This window comes from Bos javanicus, chromosome 21, assembly GCF_032452875.1.
Source record: "Bos javanicus breed banteng chromosome 21, ARS-OSU_banteng_1.0, whole genome shotgun sequence".
In the NCBI taxonomy this organism is placed as follows: Eukaryota; Metazoa; Chordata; class Mammalia; order Artiodactyla; family Bovidae; genus Bos; species Bos javanicus.
The window spans coordinates 47,057,738-47,076,568 of record NC_083888.1 but is presented as its reverse complement, the minus strand read 5'-3'; the positions used below and the strand labels follow the sequence as shown (position 1 = coordinate 47,076,568).

The 18,831-nt window shown below is 38.0% G+C and overlaps 1 protein-coding gene across 2 annotated transcripts in view; it reads right to left on the bottom strand.

Moving 5' to 3' along the window:
- MIPOL1 (mirror-image polydactyly 1) overlaps positions 1–18,831 on the bottom strand; it is a 306,156-nt gene that overhangs the window by 89,282 nt on the left and 198,043 nt on the right. For both annotated transcript variants that reach the window (XM_061394947.1, XM_061394948.1), the window contains one exon: positions 18,643–18,737. In XM_061394947.1, coding sequence (XP_061250931.1) covers positions 18,643–18,737 — 95 coding nt within the window. The remainder of the gene's footprint in view (positions 1–18,642; positions 18,738–18,831) is intronic.

Here is an 18,831-nt window from a genome sequence, read left to right as displayed (position 1 = left end):
AAGAAGAGGTGGCAAGAATACACAGAAGAACTATACAAAAAATGTCTTAATGATCTGGATAACCATGATGGTGTGGTCACTCACCTAAAGCCAGACAGCCTGGAGTGCAAAGTCAAGTGGGCCTTAGGAAGCATCACTATGAACAAAGCTAGCAGAGGTGATGGAATTCCAGCTGAGCTATTTCAAATCCTAAAAGATGATGCTGTTAATGTGCTGCACTCAATATGTCAGCAAGTTTGGAAAACTCAGCAGTGGCCACAGAACTGGAAAAGGTCAGTTTTCATTCCAATTCCAAAGAAAGCAATGCCAAAGGATGTTAAAACTACTACACAATTGTACTCATTTCATGTGCTAGCAAGGTTAATGCCCCAAATCCTTCAATCTAGGCTTCAACAGCATGAACCCAGAACTTCCAGATGTAGAAGCAGGATTTAGAAAGGGCAGATGAACCAGAGATCAAATTGTCAACATCCATTGGATCATATAAAAAGCAATGGCATTCCAAAAACCCATCTACTTACTTCTGCTTTATTGACCATGTTAAAGCCTTTGACTGTGTGGATCACAACGAACTGTGGAAAATTCTGAAAGAGATGGAAACACCTTACCTGTACGCAGGACAAGAAGCAACAGTTAGAACCAGACATGGAGTAACAGATTGGTTCAAAATTGGGAAAGGAGTATGTCAAGGCTGTATATTGTCACCCTGCTTATTTTTCTTATAAGCAGAGTACATCATGCAAAATGCCGGTCTGGATGAAGCACAAGCTGAAATCAAGATTGAGGGAGAAGTATCAATAACCTCAGATATGCAGATGACACTACCCTTATGGTAAAAGTAAAGAGGAACTAAAGAGCCTCTTAATGAAAGTGAAATAGGAGAGTGAAAAAGCTGGCTGAAAACTCAACATTCAAAACACCAAGATCATGGTATCCGGTCCCATCACTTCATGGCAAATAGATGGGAAAACAATGGAAACAGTGAGAGACTTTATTTTCTTGGGCTCCAAAATCGCTGCAGATGCTGACTGCAGCCATGAAATTAAAAGACACTTTCTCCTTGGAAGAAAAGCTATGACAAACCTACACAGTATATTAAAAAGCAGAGACATTATTTTACTGAAAAAGGTCCTTCTAGTCAAAGCTATGGTTTTTCCAATAGTCATGTATGGATGTAAGAGCTGGGCTATAAAGAAAGCTGAGTGCCAAAGAACTGATACTTTTGAACTGTGGTGTTGGAGAAGATTCTTGAGAGTCCCTTGGACTCCAAGGAGATCAAATCAGTCAATCCTAAGGGAAATTAGTCCTGAATATTTATTGGAAGGATTGATGCTGAAGCTCCAATACTTTGGCCACCTGATGTGAAGAACTGACTCATTGGAAAAGACCCTGATGCTGGGAAAGATTGAAGGCAGGAGGAGGAGGGGACGGCAGAGGATGAGATGGTTGGATGGCATCATCGACTTTATGGACATCAGTTTGAGTAAGCTCCAGGAATTGGTGATGGACAGGGAGGCCTATGTGCTGCAGTCCATGGGGTTGCAAACAGTCGGACACGACTGAATGATGGAACTGAACTGAATGCTCATTACACCTTGTTCAGTTTTGCTTATACTGTTCTTCTAGGCTAGAATGCCCTTTTTCTTTCTCCTCTCCTTCTTTCAGAATCGTATTTATTCATATCTCAATTTCCAGACATTTCATAAAACTTCATTTTAGTCTGCAAAAATTTCTCACTTCACTTTCTATGGCAATGTCCAATCACTTTATTTAAAAGTTTATAATCCTATATGCTCATTTTCTTTTTTCTATCTAATTATATTTGTGGGTGATAATTGTATGTTACCCTTTGCTACTCTATTTATTATAGGAGACTACACAATCCTCTGAAGGATTTCAGTAGGGTCCTGAAACTGAAAATGACTATTTGGTTAATGTCAGTGATTGTGCTAGGGCTCTGATAAAATAACAATACCACAACATATAAATAAAAATAAATGTTTGGATAAAATTACTTTCAGGCACAGTATTACCTTTGTTGTCTGACATATGATATACTGCAAGAGCTTAAAGGTTCTCAAAAAAAAATTCAGAGGTAGTCTATTTATAAATCCAGACACTGACTGCGGTTGTAATTTGCAGAGTTTGGCTGAACACTGACAAAGACTGTTGAACTCCACAGCAGGTCAGGTTCTTTTACCATTTTAACGTGTCCTTAATGTGGGCTTTGAGGCATGTTTTATGTGATAAACATACCAAGCGTATCCAAATCAGAAAAATAATGCTGAAGTACCAGTTCTACCTTAGCATTATTTCTGAGAGGCAAGGGTGGGGGAAGCTGTCTGGCAGATAGTGCAGAGGCCCAAGTATAAGGTGGTTTATGTAATATTTATACTTCCATTACTGGCCCTGATGTGACCTAGGGCATGTTAGTTTATAGCTCTGTATTTCAGTTTCCTCATCTGTAAAAAGCAATAATACCTCACAAGGATGTTCAAGGGATTCAAGAATATAATGTTTGTATTGAACTCCAAGATACAAGATAGAATTAGGAACATAGCTTTAAAAGCACATCCTGATTATTTTCTGGAGTAGATTCTAAAACAGAAAACATGGTATATTTTGAATGTGTACTACATGAAATGTATGTTTTTAACAGAGTAGAAAAAATGAAAAAATTATTAAATTCTCAATAGATTTCTGAACTTTAAAATTCTGGAGACGGCTGGATGGCATCGCCGACACGATGGACGTGAGTTTGAGTGAACTTCAGGGAGTTGGTGATGGACAGGGAGGCCTGGCGTGCTGCGATTCATGGGGTCACAAACAGTCAGACACAGCTGAGGGGATGAACTGAACTGAAGTTTAAAATAAAGTTAATTAGGTTTACCTTTTAAGTAAAAAAATAAATAAATAAATAAAATTCTGTGTGAACAACACCTGAAAATAAACTGCTAATCAAAAAGGGCCAAATCTAAATTGAAACATAACACTTTGACTAAATATTTTTTAAATGTCCTGTAACGAAAAAAAAAATTAACCTTTTAATTCCAGTGAAAACTTGTTCCCAAAGAAAAAAACAAATAACTCCATACTGCAGTCAGAATATTGCATTTTGAGCCAAAACACTAAAAATATTTAATATCCATTAATAGATTCTCAAAGAAAAGTGAATGCTGGATCACTATAAACTCAGCATAGGCATCATAACAACAATCAGTTCAGTTCAGTCGCTCAGTTGTGTCTGACTCTTTGAGACCCCATGAACCACAGCACGCCAGGTCTCCCTGTCCATCACCAACTCCTGGAGTCCACCCAAACCCATGTCCATTGAGTCAGTGATGCCATCCAACCGTCTCATCCTCTGTCGTCCCCTTCTCCTCCTGCCCTCAACCTTTCCCAGCATCAGGGTCTTTCCAAATGAGTCAGCTCTTCGTATCAGGTGGCCAAAGTATTGGAATTTCAGCTTCAACATCAGTCCTTCCAATGAACACCCAGGGCTGATGTCCTTTAGGATGGATTGGTTAGATCTCCTTGCAGTCCAAGGGACTCTCAAGAGTCTTCTCCAACACCACAATTCAAAAGCATCAATTCTTCGGTGTTCAGTTTTCTTTATAGTCCAACTCTCACATCCATACATGACTACTGGAAAAATCATAGCTTTGACTAGACAGACCTTTGTTGACAAAGTGGTTCACACTTATTACTTAAAATCTGTACTCAGGTATGATACAAAGCATTTGACAACTATTATTTTATTTTGATTTTTCTCAAAAATAATATAAGCAGCTATTAGTATAATTTCAATTTTACAGGTCAGGAAATTGAGGCTTACAGAGGTTATTACCTATCAAAGGTCATCTTGGCTAGGAAGTCAGAATCTACACCATCTGTCTTATTACAGTGTTAGCTAGGAATTAAAACACTATTGTTGTACTAAAACAATAACTGCAAAACACAAACTTTACAAATAAAAAAGATAAACACGGGTCCAATTAACTGAGATTTAGAAATAAATGGTTTTCTTTATATAAATTATAATTGAAGTCAATTTATATCACCTTTTAGCATATTACCAATTATTAATGAAAACAAAAAAGCAAATATCCATTAAAGTCAGAAGTTAATCTTGACTCCCTGGTTTCACTTAGTTTTCAAGTAACAGAGTAGAATGAGTGATTATTTCAATTTCAAACCATATACAACAAAACAAAGAACAAATGAAACCAATCAGAAATGTATACTCCTCAATTATGAGCCAACAGTGTGACTTTCCAGATTAAAATCTCAATTCTCACATTTTTCCATATAATTGATATTTTAGAAAAATTTTATATTTTACAGTTCAGATTAGTTAACCAAGCCTGTTTGTAGCTGTTTAGTTGCTAAGTCATGTCTGACTCTTTTGTGACCCCATGGACTGTAGCACGCCAGGCTCCTCTCTCCATGGGATTTCCCAGGCAAGAATCCTGGAGTGGGTTTTACCATTTCCTTCTCCAGGGGATCTTCCTGGCCCAGGGAGGAACTCTGTCTACTGCATCAGCAGGCAGCTTCTTTACCACTGAGCCACCAGGGAAGCCCTAACCAAGCCTGACAGGACAGCTAAACTTTCTATGGATTAAAACAAATTTAAATACTTATCAGATCAATGATGTCTAATAAAACTAAATTTAAAAATATTAATACCTAGGATTTTGATTTCTTCCTTGTTTCATGAAATAACAGAATATTGTTTATTTCTGATCTAATCTGAACCAGTTATTTGGGGAAAAAATTGGAACTATGATAGAATACTGACAATAACATAACTATTAAAAGCCCAAAGGGAACAAGATACAGGGTATAACAACATTTAAAACTTAGCAACTAAAGCAAATAGTAAATTAGATCCTAATAAATTTGGAAGTTTCATGAATATCTGAAGTCTAAAATAGTAAAGGGAACAAAATATTTTAATATTGACCTGAGTTCATAAAACACATTTTGGCTTGGAATTACAGAAAAACATTCAATTGGGCCTTTTTTGACCTTTGCAAAGTTTTGGAACATCACCGTCAACTTCAGAGAACAACTACTTCATGCTATAAAGAGTGAAGACTCTAACTACTTCATATATATTTAAGACTGGAATATTTACACATTTAAATGCTTAACTGCAAGTAAACATTTGTCCTTTTGGGAGAGGCCCAGGTGGAAGGGCCCCATGGCAAAATGACAATGTAAGTCCCGGATATCTGACTGTACTGCCAGTGCCACCCAGTCTTAAAAGTATTGCCATATCATCATTATCATCCTCAGTCAATATTTACTAAGCTCTTTATGACAGCAGTGGCATTAGAAAGTTTATAAAAATCAAGAGTAGCTCAAAGATCTCAGTTTATTGTAACTGGTTATCATGTAAGTTAACCTTGATATTTGGGGGTTTTTTTGCAATTAATGAATCAAATTGTTTCTGAACAAAGGCCTTTGTTATTAGCTATTATTTCCATTTATTTTCAATATTTCAAAGTAGATTCAGTAAAACTTTAATACATTCAATAATATATATGTCACATGTAGTGAGAGAAAATGTTTATAATACAACTATGTTAAATTATGGAGAAGGAAATGGCAACCCACTCCAGTGTTCTTGCCTGGAGAATCCCAGGGATGGGGGAGCCAGGTGGAGGGGGCTGTCGCACAGAGTCGGACACAACTGAAGCTACTTAGCAGCAGCATGCTAAATTAATCTAATTGCACTGAGCAAAGTCTCTGGAAATATGAAGGAATTCTCTCCTTTCATTGTCATTTCTGGCCAGAACCCAATGTTCACAGGACTGAATTTTTTGAAAAGGTATCCTTTCCCTCACTAACTGTCCTGGGCCCCCACCTCTACCAAATGGCAGAAGAATGTTATAACAGGCTAATACTTCTTTTAAAATTGCTAATATTTTTTTCTTTTTTTTTTTTTTTTATAAAAGTGATTGAATTTCTGCAGTGTAAAGTACTTTAAAAATAGTTTAAAATATTTGGCAAACTTAAAACATAAGTGAGGTTATCGTGTATATACACATCTATTTCATAAGGTAAGTGAATCCACTTTGAGGTGTCATTCCCTTATATATCTCATTGTTTTTTAAAGCACAACACTAATAAACTAAAGAGATGAAATTCACTGATATAATAAATAAATTATACACACACATATGTATGTATTATAGACCTATTTTTCATAGAAGCTTATTTACTTCTGCTGCTGCTAAGTCGCTTCAGTCGTGTCCAACTCTGTGCGACCCCATAGACGGCAGCCCACCAGGCTCCCCCGTCCCTGGGATTCTCCAGGCAAGAACACTGGAGTGGGTTGCCATTTCCTTCTCCAATGCATGAAAATGAAAAATGAAAGTGAAGTTGCTCAGTCGTGTCTGACTCTTCTCGACCCCATGGACTGCAGCCCACCAGGCTCCTCCGCCCATGGGATTTTCCAGGCAAGAGTACTGGAGTGGGGTGCCATCGCCTTCTCCGTATTTACTTCTAGGCATCAAATTTAATTTGTGCAGGTTACTATGAATAAAGTTGCAAAACTTTATCAAATTTTGCAAACTCATTTTTATATAAAAGTAACACATATATACATAAAGAATTCAAACACTTAATTAGGTTATGAATGCAAGTTAAAATTTCCTTTCCTCTCATTCATCACATACATATAATAAACTTAACTGTTAAACATACTCCCACTTTCCAGAAAACATGCTGTTGAGTTTCCGGGGTATCAGAAAAATTTTTATTGACTCTTACAGATGCTCCAAGCACTGATTCAGGTACAAGATGCAGTGGTAAATAAACAAAATCCTTGTCCTTGCAGAACTTAATTTCTAGAGGACAATGCACAAATACAATTATAGTATCATGCAGGCTTGTCCATTATTAAGAAAAATATAGGAGAGTAACAAATAGTGTGATGCAGCAAGGAGGTAGACTATTTTAGATAATGTGGCCAGGAACATTTCAGCAGAAAGTTGAGCAAAGTGAACAGTTGACTCGTGACACTATAGTGGTGGTGGTGGGCTTATAGATTAGGCAGAGAAAAAAGAAAGTTGAGGTTTTGTGATGGGAGCATTCTTAGAATGTTGGCGATAATAAGAAATCTGGTGTGGCTGGACCAAAGCAAGAGTAGACACCTGTTAAGAAACAAAGTTGGAAAGGTAGCAGGGGCCGGTGCATATGTGTACAAACACTCCTTTTATAATTAAATAAGAAAGGACAAATATCTGGAGTCACTATATGATTTAGGCAGCTGTTGTTAAATGCATGAAGTAAGCAGGATACTGTTGACTCTTCAGTGTCCCGTGGGCAGCAAGGAGATCAAACCAGTCAATCCTAAAGGAAATCAACCCTGAATATTCATTGGAAAGACAATGCCAAAGCTGAAGCTCAAGACTTTGGTCACCTGATGGGAACGGACAACTCATTAAAAAAACACAAAAACCTGATGTTGTGAAAGACTGAGGGCAGGAAGAGAAGAGGGCAAGAGAGGATAAGATGGTTGGCTGGCATCACCGACTCAATGGACATGAGTTTGAGCAAACTCTGGGAGATACTGAAGGACAAGGAAGCCTGGCGTGCTGCAGTCCATTGGGTCACAAAGAGTCGGACATGACTGAGCAACAGAAAACAACAAAAGCAGGATGGAAAATGTGGTCAAATGGTAAATGCCAGCCCCTTTTAGGAAAGGTAGCCTCTACTCAGCCTCAGCTAACTGCTGAAAAGCAGAGGTATAATGGTTAATTTTATGTGTTAATGCAGCTAGACCATGGTGCTCAGCTGTTTGTTCATCGAGCGGTCTAGATATTGCTGTAAAGGTATATTTTATATATGATTAATATTTAGATCAGTAGGCTTTGAGGAAAGCAGATTAGTCTCCATAATACGGATGGGCCTCAGCCAATCAGTTGAAGGCTTTAAGAGAAAGACTGAGATCTCCCGAGGAAGAAGGAATTCTGCATCTTGGGACTTAAAACCACAACAACTTATTCCTGGTTCTCTAGCCAGCTGACTTGCCCTGCAGATTTTTGACTTACCAGTACCCACAATTGTATGAGCTACCAGTTGGCATTAGTGGTAAAGAATTCGCCTGCCAAGAGACATAAGAGATGGGGGTTTAATCCTTGGGTTGGGAAAATCCCCCAGAGGAGGGCATGGCAACCCACTCCAGTAGTCTTGCCTGGAGAATCCCATGGACAGAGGAACCTGGTAGGCTTACTGGTAGGCATAACTGAAGTGACTGAGTACAGCACACAATTCTTTAAAATAAATCTCCCTCCCTGTATATAAACAGTGTATTGGTTCTGTTTCTCTGGAGAACCCTAACACACTTGCCATGCTAAGGATCCCACATGGGCAGATCTTCAGCTTTTTTTTTTTCACCTTGGAAACAATGTTGCAAATGAATATGGAATAATGCTACTGTTTCCTACACATTTTTTTAATTGGACCTGTGAGAATTTAGTCAAGGAATATACACAGGTGCCAAATTTCTAGGTAATGGATAATGCTCTCCAGAATGGCTTTAGAAGTTTACACTCTTATTTCAATGCATGCAGGGTCTTCTCTATTTACAGTCTGCCTAAGCACCCCCCCTTTTTTTAATTCTAAATTTTAAGAAAGGTAAAATCCAAACAAATGCTACTGATAATTGTTTTCAAATTTGAACACTGTTGGCCTAAAAGAAAAGAAACTTTGTTGGCAGATAAGATACTTTATCATATAAAGACCTTGTTTTGCCTACAGCCCTACAAATCACTAACTGAAAAGCTGAACTAGGTCCATGTTATTTCCAATCAATTTACTCATCACTGAGTTCTTATTATGTGCATTGCACACACTATCACTCTACAGAAGAAAGTTTTAATCTGAAGAGACTTTCAATCTAGTGTTAAATTTGACTGCCTATTCATTTGCTTGGCAAATATTTACTGAAGGCTTGTAATATATAAAAAATACAAGCTTTAGAAGGGAAATTAAGAGAAATATTCATAAAGGTGTTATACCGGTGAGCATGAGGTATGTATGATGAGAGAGCACTACATATAATTACGGTAATGTTAGGTAGAATGAGATCACTTCTGGTTGAGAAGATCAGAAAAAGATTACCAGAATAGTTCTTAAATTGTGTTTTGAAGGCTCAGTAAGAATCTGATAGGCAGAGATTGGGAGAATTCCAGGAGTAAGATGTAATAAAAAGAAAGCAGTGAAGTGGGAAATTTGGGGTATGGCCAGGAAACAGTGAATAATTCATTTTGAAAGTATAAATAATAGTCAATTTAGTATAACAAATATTTGTTGGGTGCTTATTATGTGTGAGGTAGTGTACTAGCACCAGTGACACAAATATGAATGAAACCAGAAGATAAAAGGATGATTGGTGGAACACTAAACCAGAGATAGCTACTGCTACTGCTAAGTCACTTCAGTCATGTCCGACTCTGTGCGACCCCATAGACAGCAGCCTACCAGGCTCCCCCGTCCGTGAGATTCTCCAGGCAAGAACACTGGAGTGGGTTGCCATTTCCTTCTCCAATGCGTGAAAGTGAAAAGTGAAAGTGAAGTCACTTAGTCGTGTCCGACTCTGTGCGACCCCATGGACTGCTGCCTACCAGGCTCCTTTGTCCATGGGATTTTCCAGGCAAGAGTACTGGAGTGGGGTGCCATTGCCTTCTCCGAAACCAGAGATAGAGGTGGCAGCAATATCAAAGGTTCATAAGTGTTTTAGGTAAAAGGGTCTGGAATTTATTGTACAGGTAATATGGTATTTCCCAGGTGGTGCAGTGGTACAGAATCTGCCTGCTAATGCAAGAGGCGTAAGAGACAAGGGTTCGATCCCTGGGTTGGGAAGATCTTCTGGAGGAGGGCATGGGAACCCACTCCAGTATTCTTGTCTGGAAAATTCTATGGACAGAAGAGCCTGGTGGGTTGCAAAGAGTTGGACATGACTGAGTGCGTGCGCGCGCGCACACACACGCACACACACAATGTGGTATTATTAAATACTGCTGATATCTGATTTAGAGGTTGAGAATAATGTTTCAGGAGTCTTAAGAGGAGGGAGAAATGGAGACAAGTGGATGATGTAGCTAGAAAAACCTGGGCATGAAATTATACAAGACTGGTCTAAGGTAGGAATTTTGTAAAGGAAGGAGACATTGCAAGGAAAAATCTAGCAAAATTTGTTTACTAATTAAATTTTAAAAAGGGACAAATCAAAGATTACCTATGCAGAAGGCAACAAGCATATGCAGAACTCTAATAATAGTGTCAAGACCAAGAGAAACACTTTACTTTTTTATTTACTAAAATACAAAATTAATTTTTTCTCAAGCTGATGAAAATGATGTTAATAGATGGCAGACTCCAGGATCTATAATTAGCAGGCCCATTCTAAGTCTGGATCTTTTGCTATCCATGATAATTAAATGGCAAAATATTTTGTTAAATGCTCTTCAAAGAGGAAGCTGAACCATTTTACAGAATAAAAAGGAGCAGTTGAGAGCTATACATGTTGAACTTTCATGTTAAAATAAGGCACAGAAAACAGTGAAAGTAATGCAAAAAAAAAAAAAAAGTCTTTCTAAATTCAAAGTCATAGAAGACATAAAATATTTTGGTAGCCTCTGTAGTTATTTAATTGTCTTATATGTCAATAAAGCAAAAACATTTAAAGTATTTTGATCAATGATACTATTAATACATTTCTTTGGCACAGTACTTTATAGTTTTCAAAAACATTAAAAAAAAATCATCTCCCTAATTGTCATAGTAAGTGGCTTAGATTATTCACAAACAGGTGCAACTCACTGGTATAAGAAGCTAGTTCTTAATTCCAAATATTACTAAACAAAAAAATCTAATCTACTTCATACAAAATGGTTAGAAATGTCACAGAATATTAGAACTAGAGAAATCCCCAAGTCCAAGTTAAAGAACTTGAAGCCTAGAAAGCCTGGAGCTTGTCTATATCAGAAAAAAATTTGGTTAATGGCAAAGATGCTCTTTTGATTTTTTATTACTGTTTTGGCAGTATGGTTCCATAAAACAGTTCCACGAAAATTAATTCCAATAAAAATACAGATATAACAAAATGTTTGTGTCACTGGGTAGTCCAATTAGAACACAGAACTAAGAGTTCAGGATTGAGTGTTCAACTCCTCTTGATGAGGGATTTGCATTGAGAAAAATGTTGCTTCATGGCTAGAGTTTGCATGCCGTTGACTCTTATTGATGTATAGTTCTCACTACTGAATGAGAAACCATAACCATCACCATCACCATCACCATCACACACACACATCCCAAACCCAGCCAGAGCCTAGTGACAGTCAGTAATATTTCTGATTACGAAGGACAGGATATATAAAGACCAGAAAATATATATATAAGTAGTAAAAGGGACCCATACTAAATAAAATTTATAAAAAGAATGTAGGGAAAAAAAAAGCATCCCACCCTCTTTTTGAGTATATTTGACATGGTTTCTGCCTTTGTGGCTTTTATGACTTAGAAATGTAGTATATCATGAACCCAGTAAGTAGGATTTATTTTTAATCCAGTATTTACTATGCCAAACATTCAAGCATTCTATTTAATTTTTTACAAAAATACTATTACAATCAGAGGAAACATACCACCTTAAAATATGAAGCAGACTATTCAATATTTGTGATGTTGTAGAATGTCAAATCTGCCATGTTCTGAAAGGCATCACAACTTCTCACTTGGAATTGAACAAAACAACAAAAATTTAAAATATAATCTGCTGCTATTATGAGTATATTAAATCCTAGTCTACTGGCACTGAACAACAGGATCTAATTCCTATCTACACACTTGAATTTACACTTTTTTAAAGCAGAAGTAAATACAGAAGTACTATAAAATCAGCAAACATTGAAACTTAGGGTTTCTCTCGATTAGAAAACAGTTTGTTATTATTATGCCTCCTGAGCTTAGGAATGCAGCACTACAGGTTTAAAGAACAGGAAAAAATCATTACTAAATACAAATCTAACTCCTACAAGTTTAAGATTCTTCCCTGATGAAAATTTAGATTTACACTAATGAAGCTGTTAGATGAATTCAGTATTTGGCAGAAAGGAAGGCACTAACACTTTACTAATAGCACTTTTGTAATAATAACATTTATTTGAAACCTTCACATTGATTCCTCTCCTGCTATCCTCTCTGCTTTAATGTGAAGGAGCCATCACTTATACTGGTAAGTTTACTATCGCTACCCATTCACCTCACCTGCCCCGTCCCTAACTGTGCCAAAGGACACAGGCCAACATTTCCTTTTCTCAGTATTCAAAGTCTTCTAGGACTCAAAGGAAACAAACAGAATAGAAAAATCTCCTAATACATACTTCCATATTTCTATTCCCACTCGGGGAAATGAAACGCTTATAGTAAACAGTAGCTCTTGGTGTAACCCAGCTAAAAAAACAACTTTTTAGAAAAAAAATTAGAAAGAATAAGGTCAATATCTTATGGGCTTCCCTGGTGGCTTAGACGGTAAAGCGTCTGTCTGCAATGCAGGAGACCCGGTTCGATCCCTGGGTTGGGAAGATCCCCTGGAGAAGGAAATGGCAGCCCACTCCAGTATTCTTGCCTGGAAAATCCCACGGACGGCAGAGCCTGGTAGGCTACTGTCTATGGGGTCACAAGGAGTTGGGCACAACTGAGTGACTTCACTTCAAGGTCAGTATCAGGAAGAATAAAAGTCATTAGCATATTTTAATATGCCCCTAACACTAATGACTGATCACATATCCTCTATTGCTTTGGCTGACGGAAAGTTTAAGACAGAATTATTCTTGAGGCTTATTCTTTTGCCGTTTCATGGTAAATATGCAAGCTGACTTACTCCTGGCTCTAGCTTCTTGTCCTATTCCTATATTTTTCTTAGTGTATTTTTTCTTAGTTATTGATAAGCAACTTTCTTTGATATGACCATACACATGTATGTGTATATATATATGTATATATATTTATGTGTAAAACTGATTTGAATAACTAAAAGTGCATTTTTTCTTAAACTTTTTTTAAAAAATACATTACCTGTTATGACATACATATACACATGCAAACATACATGAAAACTAGAGTCAGTCTTAGCTTTCTTCACAATAAATAAGAAACTCTTCCCCCTGTCTTCTATAGCAGAGGAAACTTTGAAGAAAAAAAAAAAAGAGTACTACTTCTATGAGCTAGTTGTGTTTCATGTATGGATCTGTAACCACCATCTATTTGGGTGTGTAAGAAATACTGTTTACTTTCACCTAAATTAGAATCTGGGATTCCAGGAAATTTAAACTTTATTGTTTTTGGAAATTGCCTCTCTCTTCCTAGAGTTCTACATTCCAGGGATCTTATTCCTATTCTATTTAAAATAAATTCCTGAATATCCTCACAGAATGTTTTCTATACCTTGAAAAGGAAACTTAACTGTGAGCTTAAATTTATTTATATTCATAGCTATTCTTATCTCCTTTACTCCTGTCTATAAACACAAGGTGACCATCTTCCTGCTCAAGGCAAACCCTTCTACAGATTCTTAATTCCATCTCTTTTTAAATTTGGGGGGATGTTGTTCTAGAACAATTCTCTCTTGGCTCTTTCCAATGAGTCATAAACATGTTCAAATGTCTGCCATTTTTCAAAAATAAGAGACATAATCCTTAACCCACTTTCCTTTCTTCTTAGCTATAACATCTTTCTTATTCAGGTTTCTTCAAGGATCACTCAAACTGATAGTTCTTCTCTCCCTCAAGTCACTCTTGAACTTACAAAAAAATTGGCTTCTATACTTAATACTCTATTAAAACTACTCTTATAGATGTCAATAATGGCCACCTCGTTTCAAACAAAGGGGATACTTTTTGCTCATATCTTAACCATTTAGAAACATTTGACTTTTTAAAATTTTTTAAATTAAAATCTCCTTCCTTGGCTTCAGTGATATTGTTTTTAATTCTATTCTTACCTCACTGACCTCTTGTTGTAAAAAGAAATTTAACATTCAGTTCAGTTCAGTTCAGTCACTCAGTCATGTCCGACTCTTTGGAGCCCATGAATTGCAGCACGCCAGGCCTCCCTGTCCATCACCATCTCCCGGAACTCACCCAAACTCACGTCCATCGAGTCGGTGATGCCATCCAGCCATCTCATCCTCTGTCGTCCCTTTCTCCTCCTGCCCCCAATCCCTCCCAGCATCAGAGTCTTTTCCAATGAGTCAACTCTTCGCATGAAGTGGACAAAGTACTGGAGTTTCAGCTTTAGCATCATTCCTTCCAAGAACACCCAGGACTGATCTCCTTTAGAACAGATTGGTTGGATCTCCTTGCAGTCCAAGGGACTCTCAAGAGTCTTCTCCAACACCACAGTTCAAAACCATCAATTCTTCAATGCTCAGTTTTCTTCACACTCCAACTCTCACATCCATACACGACTATTGGAAAAACCATAGCCTTGCCTAGATGGACCTTTGTTGGCAAAGTAATGTCTCTGCTTTTGAATATGCTGTCTAGGTTGGTCATAACTTTCCTTCCAAGGAGTAAGCGTCTTTTAATTTCATGGCTGCAGTCACCATCTGCAGTGATTTTGGAGCCCCCCAAAATAAAGTCTGACACTGTTTCCACTGTTTCCTCGTCTATTTCCCATGAAGTGATGGGACCAGATGCCATGATCTTAGTTTTCTGAATTTAACATTGGTTGAACACTAATAATCAGCCAAACACTGTGTGAAGGGTTGCAAGTACTTAAAACAGTTCTAGAAAATTCCCTGGTGGTCCAGTGGTTAGAACTCTGTGCTTTCACTGATGAGGGCATGGGTTTGATCCCTGGTCAGGGAACTAAGATCCTGCAAGCTGTGTGGCCTGGCCATAAAAAATAAAACAACACAAAACCTCTATGTGGTAGGTACTATAATTCTCATTTTATAAAATGAAAATGGTATTGGAGAGGTTCATTTATATAAGGTTACACAAGGCAGGGCTGTCTAACTGAAAATCTCTGTAGCTTTACCACATTATCAGCAATTAAAAAAAAAAGTAGCAGTGAGAGGGGTCTTTGTGAAGCTTATCTTTGAGCCAATAATTGTTAACTATTTAAAAGAGGTTATGTAGCTCTGTTAGATTCATGTAGATTTTAAAAAGTCTTTGAAAGATAAATGTTTAATCCACATAATTTTCAAAAATCTTTCAATAATCCTCTGCAATTCAGCAAAGAGAAGGAGTATCAAGGTTTGTTTTTCAGTAAGTAAGGTCAACTTATGCAAGATTAGCACATCACCCTCAGCATTCTTGGACACTGTTGCTTTAACGACAGAACACCTGCTGACCTACCTCATGGCAGGAGAGGGTGCCATAAAAACTCTCCCTATCAATGGGGTGAAAAGACTACATACCATACACAACAGCCAAGGTCTAAGCACAAACCACACAGTATTCATAAGTCTTAATAAAGGCTTCTGTTATTCTCCCAAGAAGTAACCCTAACTTAATGCAGCTAACTGAAGTGTGCATTTAAACTGGCAGCCTTCAAACTTGGATGCACATGGGAATTTCTAAGGAGCTTTAAACACACCAAAGCAGAGTCTTACTCCAACAGACTCTGAAGTAATCAGTCAGGGATGGGATGGGGATCAGGATTTTTAGAGGCTCCTCAAGTGATCCTATTGCATAATTACAGCTGAGAATCCACTAGTGTAAAATATACAATTGTGTACTAAGTTGCTTCAGTTGTGCGACCCTATGGACTGTAGCCTGCCAGTCTCCTCTGTCCATGGGGACTCTACAGGCAAGAATACTGGAGTGGTTTGCCATTTCCTCCTCCAGGGGATCTTCCCAACCAGGGATCGGACCGGCATCTCTTATGTCTCTTGCATTGGCAGGCAGGTTCTTTACCCCTAGCACCACCTGGGAGGAAAGACTGTTATATTCATGCTCTTAAAAAAAAAAAATAAGGATTTGACATCTTCAACTACTACCAGGGTTCTGCTTGCCCACGTACCTACTGATTCTAATTGCAAGCAAATGATTCCCCACGGTCAGTCATCAACCAAACATACTTGGAATTTGGTAACTTAGTTTCCTGAGCTGCTGTAACAAAGTACCCAAACTAGGGGGCTTAAAACAACAGAAATTTATTGTCTCACAGTTCTGGAGGCTACAAGTCCAAAATCACGGTTTCAGCTGGATTGTGTTTTCCATGAAGGCTGTAAGGGAGAACCCTCCTGGTGCCTCTTCTGGCTTTGGGCGTTTGCTCCAATCCTTGGTATTCACGTGCTTGTAGATATCTCACATCTCCCCAAGCACAAGGCTGTGTTTGCCCTGGGTCTTCACATAGTCTTTCCTTTATGCCTGTGTCTCTGTGGCTAACTTTCTACTTTTTATAAAAACTTCAGTCATATTGGGTTAGAGCCCATGCTAATGATCTCATTTTAACTTGATTAGCTCTGTTAAACACCTTGCTGCTGCTGCTGCTGCTAAGTCGCTCAGTTGTGTCCAACTCTATGTGACCCCATAGACGGCAGCCCAACAGGCTCTCCCATCCCTGGGATTCTCCAGGCAAGAACACTGGAGTGGGTTGCCATTTCCTCCTCCAATGCATGAAAGTGAAAAGTGAAAGTGAAGTCGCTCAGTTGTGTCCGATTCTTAGCGACCCCATGGACTGCAGCCTACCAGGCTCCTCCATCCATGGGATTCTCCAGGCAAGAGTACTGGAGTGGGGTGCCATCGACTTCTCCGGTTAAACACCTTGCTGCTGCTGCTGCTGCTGCTATCGCTTCGGTCGTGTCCAACTCTGTGCGACCCCGTAGATGGCAGCCCACCAGGCTCCCCCGTCCCCGGGATTCTCCAGGCAAGAACACTGGAGTGGGTTGCCATTTCCTCCTCCAATGCATGAAAGTGAAAAGTGAAAGTGAAGTCGCTCAGTCGTGTCCGACTCTGTGCAACCCCATGGACTGCAGCCTACCAGGCTCCTCCGTCCATGGGATTTTCCAGGCAAGAGTACTGGAGTGGGGTGCCATTGCCTTCTCCATTAAACACCTTATTTAGACCCAAATAAGAGCACATTCTGAGGCACTAGGGGTTAAGACTTCAATATATTTTTGTGAGGAACACAATTCAACCCATAACAATAACCACTTAGCATTTACATCAAATAACACTGTTTCAAAGCATGGATTCTTAACATGAAGATGGGAAAAAATTTTTATCTTTATTTTTCACTCTTCATGTAAATACAGTATTTCTTATGATTATGAACACAGGCAATAATCTTCAGTAGTATTATTAGTGGTTCTTGAGACTTTGTGTCCATAGAAACCATTGGTATTTTCAGGTCACATTTCAGTGTTTGCAGTCATCTTCAAAATATTATTTATAGTTATCACTACTTAGAAATTACAGTTTTTAACAGACTTGCTGTTAGTTATTTACTGTGTTAGTGCATTAATATATCATGATGTAATACCTTCATAATTTTATTTCAATAAAACTGATTTTGATTTAATTGAATTTTATGCACTGAACGTTATCTTGAGAAGGGGATCAAAATTTAAAAAAAATCTTTCAATAACCTACAGCTCTAGTTAGTGAATTCTTCCATTTCATACTTGAGGATTTTTTAATCTTCATAAGTATTTAAAAATATGCAGTGCCTTGTACATCATTTTCAAACCTTTTACAAAAAAAAACTATGATCCACCATGAAAATATATATTTTACATGTAGCTCAAGACACAATCCGGAGAAGGCAATGGCACCCCACTCCAGTACTCTTGCCTGGAAAATCCCATGGGTGGAGGAGCCTGGTGGGCTGCAATCCATGGGGTTGCTAAGAGTCGGACATGACTGAGTGACTTCACTTTCACTTTTCACTTTCGTGCACTGGAGAAGGAAATGGCAACCCACTCCAGTGTTCTTGCCTGGAGAATCCCAGGGACGGGGGAGCCTGGTGGGCTGCCATCTATGGGGTTGCACAGAGTCGGACAGGACTGAAGTGACTTAGCAGCAAGACACAATCGTCTCTCTCACACACAACACAAAACTGAAACAAAAATGTCACAAAACAATATTTACCCTTACTGCACTCTTGACATTTTCTATTCTATCTCTATTCATTAAAAAATGCCAGTGTGACCTACTGAATTAATTTGACAACTAATCTTGGAGCATAAATTAGTCTTAAAAATCCTTTAGTGGAGTTCCTTTAGAAACTTCTTATACTGTGATAGTTGAAAGGCTGTTATTACAGGTATTCATGTACTATTTTAAAAATATATGCCTTCATTTCAGAGGTGCCATTTAGATGAGCAAATAATTCAAGAGCTAAGCAGGCTCCATTTAGACAACTGGTTTAGAGTTACATAAACTTTATAATTCCCATTTTATAATGGGAGGCTCAACTTAAACTTTACCAAATACCAGAAGGAAACAAGGTAGAATAATAAATATTTCATGCCTGAATCATTTTAAAATTACAAAAATGTCTTAAGTGTATGATGTTTAATTTCACTGAGGTATTTCCTCATTCACCACTATAAAATTGGGTAGAAACATTTTCCAAACTAACATTTATTTATGCCCAGGATAAAAAGAATTTTACCTGTAGTAAACTCGAAGTGTCTGGATTTCTTCTTCCAGTTTTTTGTACTGCTGAACTGCGGTTTCTCTGGCTTGTTGCATAGCTAACAACTTTGCCTGCAAGTAATTAACATTTTAAGAAATTTAATAGCAGTTTGGTACCTTTAAATACACTACTATAGTATGAATAGAAGTCTTTAATTTCTGGGAG